Source organism: Malaclemys terrapin, chromosome 18, assembly GCF_027887155.1.
Source record: "Malaclemys terrapin pileata isolate rMalTer1 chromosome 18, rMalTer1.hap1, whole genome shotgun sequence".
Taxonomy (NCBI): domain Eukaryota; kingdom Metazoa; phylum Chordata; order Testudines; family Emydidae; genus Malaclemys; species Malaclemys terrapin.
The window spans coordinates 16,933,448-16,939,447 of record NC_071522.1 but is presented as its reverse complement, the minus strand read 5'-3'; the positions used below and the strand labels follow the sequence as shown (position 1 = coordinate 16,939,447).

General features: G+C 45.9%; 1 protein-coding gene across 1 annotated transcript in view; it reads left to right on the top strand.

Moving 5' to 3' along the window:
* The first annotated feature begins 605 nt into the window (after window positions 1–605).
* Window positions 606–6,000, top strand: part of SPNS2 (SPNS lysolipid transporter 2, sphingosine-1-phosphate) — a 158,440-nt gene continuing 153,045 nt past the window's right edge. The window contains exon 1 of the mRNA XM_054008563.1: window positions 606–981. Coding sequence (XP_053864538.1) covers window positions 687–981 — 295 coding nt within the window. The 5' untranslated portion in view covers window positions 606–686. The remainder of the gene's footprint in view (window positions 982–6,000) is intronic.

Sequence of the window (6,000 nt, the reverse complement as noted above, 5' to 3'; positions counted from 1 at the left end):
CTTGTGAGGGGCAGGCCGCCTGGTGTGCGTGGGGGACGCATGTCCCCTTGGGGGAGCCAGGCAGGGTGCAGAGCACTGGGCACGCAGCTCCCCTCCGGGGGAAGCCAGGCAGGGCGCTAGGTACACATGTCCCCCTGGGGGAGCCGTGCGGGGCGCTGGGGATCTGTGTTTCCCCTCAGGGAAGCCGTGCGGGGTGTGGGGCGCTGGGTACACATGTCCCCTCGCGGGGAAGCCGGCGGGGTGCAGGGCGCTGGGTACACATGTCCCCTCTCGGGGAAGCCGGGCGGGGCGCTGGGTACACATGTCCCCTCGCGGGGGAGCCGGGCGCGGTGCGGGGCGCTGGGTACACATGTCCCCTCGCGGGGGAGCCGGGCGCGGTGCGGGGCGCTGGGTACACATGTCCCCTCGCGGGGGAGCCGGGCGGGGCGCTCCGAGGCGCCGGGAGCCCAGGTGCGCGCGGGGCTCCTGTCAGGCGGAGCGGCTGCGGCGGGCGGAGGCGGAGCCTGGGCTGCGGGGCCGCCCGCTCCCGCTCCCGCCCCGCTGTCAGAGGCCGGTCCCGCAGGCAGGAGGCTGCTGCTGCTGAGCCGGCTGCGGGATGCGGCGCTGAGCCTGCCCCGCTGGCGTCTCCGCCCGGCCGCGCTGCGGAGCGAGCGGGCTCCTCCCTGCCCGGCTGCCTCCCGCAGCCCATGATGTGCCTGGAGAGCGGCGGCTCCGCGGCCGGCAGCCCGGGCTGCAGCGGGCGGCTCCGCGCGGGGGACGAGGAGGAGGAGGAGGAGGGCGAGCGGGGCTGCTGCGGCCGGAGCGCCGAGGGCGAGGTGCAGACCCTGTCGGGCAGCATGAACCCCCCGCCCGCGGGCAAGAGCCCCGAGCGCCTGGCCCCCCGCCACAAGCCGCCCAGCCTGGGCAGGGCCCGGGTAGCGGCCGCCGGCATCCTCAGCGTGGGCAACGTGCTCAACTACCTGGATAGGTACACGGTGGCAGGTAAGGGGCAGGGCCCCGGCCCTCCAGCTCGCCGCCCGGCTGCCTTAGTCCCTTGTGCATCCCTCTGCTGCTCCAGCCTGTCCTTCCCCCCTCATTCCTATTTCTCTCTCCCTCCGTGTTCCCATCCTAACCCTCCGCCCCTTCCATTTACCCCTCTGCTTTCCCGTGTCTCTGCTCATTTGTCCACCCTTCTCCGCCCTCTCTCCAGCTGTTCTGCCTTCCATCCGCTCAGCATCCACCGCATGCTGTTAGCACAGCTCCTGGAAATGCAGCTCTGTGGCTATATGGCAACATACAAAAGGGTAAACTCCCAGGAGATCTGGTTTGTGACCGTCCCTCCCAGCAGGGAGAGGAATGGGTTCTGAGAGCACCTGGAAGCAAGGGGCCTTTTGTATTGCAAATGGGTGATGCTTCGGGACACAGGAGGCATGCTTTTCAAAGGGAGGGAATCGATTCTAGTAGGTCGCAAACCAGGAATCTCTCCTCCTTGTCTAGTAGATAGGAAGAAAATGCTTATAATACAATTGTCTTCTATACAAAACTCTCTATCCATTACTAGGCAGGACATGTATAAGCAGTGACACAGAGAGGTTCATCTCTCCCAATACAGAGCAGAAGACCAATAGTCTGATAAACAATTAAATCCCAGTTTCATGATGGCTCAGTTATAGTAATTTAGCACTAGGTGAAAGCTGGTCCATATGTTGTAATTAGCTCCCATTGTGCTGATTCTCTCATTATCGTCTATGCTATCTTAATTGCACTTATCTGTAAAAACTAAAAATTACTCTTTCCTTTGGTTTAGTGATAGCATAAATGTTCAATCATTAAAGAAAGCTGTTGTCCTCCTGACAATGCACACAAAGTGTGTAAAACCATGGATTGATGGGGGGAAACGCTGACAAATTCATGAATAACACAAAATGCCCTGGGTGACAGGTGCAGCTGCTGTCGGACAGATAAAATGCACTTTGAAATGTGGGGCTTGGAATTGCATTTACTTGGCTGTTTCTTTGGAAAAAACACACAGAAGCAAATCACCTCTGCTTTGTTTTTGATGGGTCATTGAAAACCTGTAATTTCATAGTGGGAGCAGGCGGGGAAGGCCGTCCTTCTCTTCTTAACCAAAGAGGATTCTTTATGTGCAGAGAATAATTGTGTGCAGAATTCCCTAATAGATGACACAACAGAACAAGAGAATGGCTTAGGATTTGGCTTGCTTGTAACGGAATGACATGCAGGAGCAGTGATACAGCCGCAGTGCATTGTGTAAAGCATGTATTTCCCTGGGATGATAAACATTTCAAAATTGTGCGCTCCCTCACAGATACATTTTACATGCTGTATTGCATGGAAGGTAGTGTGCAGTTTGTGCCCAAGCAATCAGTACTATTGTGAAGCCTGGTTTAGGAACAAATATGACTTAAGATGTTTACTGTATAGCCCCTAGAGGGACTCTTCATTTATTCTTGTCAGGCAGTAACAGCAGGTTGGAAAATGCTTATTGAACTCTGTGTAATTAGGTATGTAGTAGGCGTGTTGGTATTAAACTGACACACATACTATAATATTTATTTTAATGTCTTCCATATTGATAATCCTATATTCATTCAGAGCTATAAATAGGGTTTGTGCATGTATAAACATCTATATATACACGCATTCCTAATGTTTAGAAACCAACAGGATATACAGTAATAAAAAAAATCTTTGTGTTTGTTTAGACTTTCTTAAAACAGTGTAAGTTTGGAGGGGACTGGGAAAATATGTTGTAGTTTGGACCCAAGATTAATTCAAATTTTACTGTGTGTGTTTAGGTAGGGAAGTTAGTTGTTACGCTACCTCGTGGTTTTTTTTTTTTTTTTTTTTTTTTTTTAAGAGATTCCTTTCTGTGTGACAATTAAGATCCCAATCCTGCAAGACATTGATCATCCTCAGTATCTTGCAGGATCAGGCCAAAAGATTTTTTGAGGGTTTTGCTTATTTTGCAGGAAACTAGTTTTCCCTAGGTAGAACTGAAAGAAAAAATGCGGGGGGGGGGGGGCTCGTTATTATATTCACCCATTTGTTACAGTAGCTCCAGCAAAGAGACATAGATTCTGATTTTTCTGGCAGCAGGAAAAAAGGGAAGGGATCCTCTGACAGAGAGAAATTGAGTATCTTCATTTGTGGGAAGGCCAGGAAATGCCTGTCCAAACAGAGTGTAAATGCAAGCTGACCGCTGTATAATAACACCCTAAGGTTTTCATCATTTCCAGCAGTGACCCCTAGTTTTGAAGGGGCTGAGTGATAACTCAGATGTAAAATTTAGCTGTTGTCTTGTACTTGACATAAACATTTTAGCTTAAGAGACAGATTTTGCTTACATGAGTTTTGGAGGTTTTTTTAAGATACAAAAATGCAAAAAGTTTCCCTGCTTTTCAGGTGTATTCTAACTTGATATTTGTTTTTCAAAATGACATTTTGCAAGTTGCTAATTCAGAACATGAAATATTTTCATTCAATCCAATAAAACAGCTGAGGTAGTAAAAATGGTGTCGCTACTGACTTCAAAAACTACTTTCCATAAAGTTATTTTATAAGAGAACCTACAAGTTAGTATTTTAGACCTCTGGTACACCCTACATAATAGCGTGACAAATATTTGTGTATGAATCCAGTTAGTAGGTCAAAAATCCAGTTTGTGTCTCAAGCCAGGTAATAATTAGTGCTTGTAGTTCTTTAAATCTTCAAAGCACTTTATATACATTAATTATTGCAATACGATGGAGAGAGTCAAGTATTCCCATTATAGAAGGGGAAACTGAGTCAGAAGCTGCGATTTACTTTAGGCCATAGAGTTGGTGTCAGACTGGAATTAGTTTCTGGCTCAGATTATTCCTCTTTTTATCTAGAAAGAATAATGTAAAATCTTTGGCTTTGAAGGAAGATCCCATATTTGCACTTAGCCTATAATAGGTGTAATAATCTATCTGGTCACTAATACACATCTTTTAAAGTTTTGAAAATATGTATTTCTGCAATAAACAGTTGGGTAAATATGTAGAGTATATTTAAAATGTGAATCCCAAAATATTCTTCATATACTTCTAATTGACCACATGGAAATTAAAGAACATGAATTCCATCAATGCAAGAAAACTCTCCATCCCTAGCACTTCTTGTGCCTCATTGCTGCAATGGACTCAAACAAAAATTTGTTGTTTTTTATTTCCTTGTGTTTTATATTGTTCTGTCTAGGCACAATCAGACTGAGTGAATTGAGTTCTTCGGTATTCTTGCAATTTTTGAGTGGGGATGGTGAGTCACACACTCATTTTCTTCTTGATTAGTTTTGGTTTCATCATACCAGTGATGTTGAAATGAGTCAAGGTAGTATGTGTTTCCATGTACCTTGCAAACTCTAGCAGGTCTTTCATGTGGCCAGAGGTAGCAATACCTAGCTCTTAAATAGTGCTTTATGTAAGTAGGTGTCAAAACACTTTACAAAGGAGGTCAGTATCATTATTCCCATTTTACAGATGGGAAACTGAGGCATAGAGGTGAAGTGATTTGCCAAGGGTCACCCAGCAGGTCAGTAGCAGAGCCAGGAATAGAACCCAGGTGTCCTGGTCCCAGTTCAGTGCTCTATCCAGTAAACCACGGATTAGGACACTATGTTGCAAACCTTGGGCACTTAAAACTCCCTTTGAAGTCCATGGGAATTAGTGGAACACTAGTGAGGTGGATCTGGACCACTTTCTGAAATTCTGTCTTAAAATATCATGAAGCATACTGAAAACCTGGGTTACGGTGATCCGATGACTTTGCATGAAGTAGAATTTTATTCTTTTAAAAGGTCTGTGGTGTTGCAGCTATAAGGAAGGGAAATCATGAGGAAACGAGAGAGAGACTGGTAATCTGAAGCCATTAAAGATCACCTGTGAGTCTGACATCGTTGCAGAGCTGCATTCCAAAGGTCTTGGTGATACCTGACCTTACCCTCTTCTTTAGTGAAGTTGTTTTGGGGAAGTCCTGTAACCTTCAGAGTCTTGGAATGCAGCTCTGCCATTATGTCACAAATGAGCTTTTGTTGTTCCCATTGATGACTATGGCAGTAGTCTCCCTTCATCGTGATTTGTCATCTTTCCTCCTCCTCCTAATTAAACAGTAGTACTTTGCATTTCTGTAGCACCTTTCATTTAAGGATAATGTTTTAAAATGTTAATTGAGTCTCCCAACACCCCTGTGAATTCGGTCACTGTCATTGTCTCCATTTCAGATGGGGAAACAGAGTTAAGGAGAGACTAAGTGGTTTGCCCAAGGTGACACACCTAGTTTGAGGTAGAGGCTGGACTAGAATCCTAGTTCTGACTCTTGCGGTCAATATCCTTTGAAGATATTCAAAGGGGGGGGGAGGGATAGCTCAGTGGTTTGAGCATTGGCCTGCTAAACCCAGGGTTGTGAGTTCAATCCTTGAGGGGGCCACTTGGGGATCTGGGGCAAAATTGGTACTTGGTCCTGCTAGTAAAGGCAGGGGGCTGGACTCGATGACCTTTCAAGGTCCCTTCCAGTTCTAGGAGATAGGATAGGATATTGCATACCTCTGTGACACAGAGTGAGCCTGAGGTTTAAGTTTGATAGTTCATTTTTATATCATTTTTATATCACTTTCTATTGTAAAGTCTGACCACATTTTTGTGTTAATTATTTATATAATCCTGAAGAGACGAGGCCTTTCACAACATACAGCTGCCAACTCCACTCTTGACACAAGTTAAATACATATGTATACATTGCCACTGAAATTTAAAAGTCAAGTTTACTTCTGGGGAGCACAAGCTGTGCTAACAAGATTGGAAAGGTTCAACATTAATTCTCAAATGCAAGGACATTTAAGAATTAAAAAGTCCAATCTATCTTTGTCACCTATTCACATTCTCTGTAGTATCTTACTTTGTACATAGTGCATTTCATTCTGAAGGATCCCAAAGAGCTTTACGCAGTTAACAAACTAATAGATGTAATATTAAAAATAAA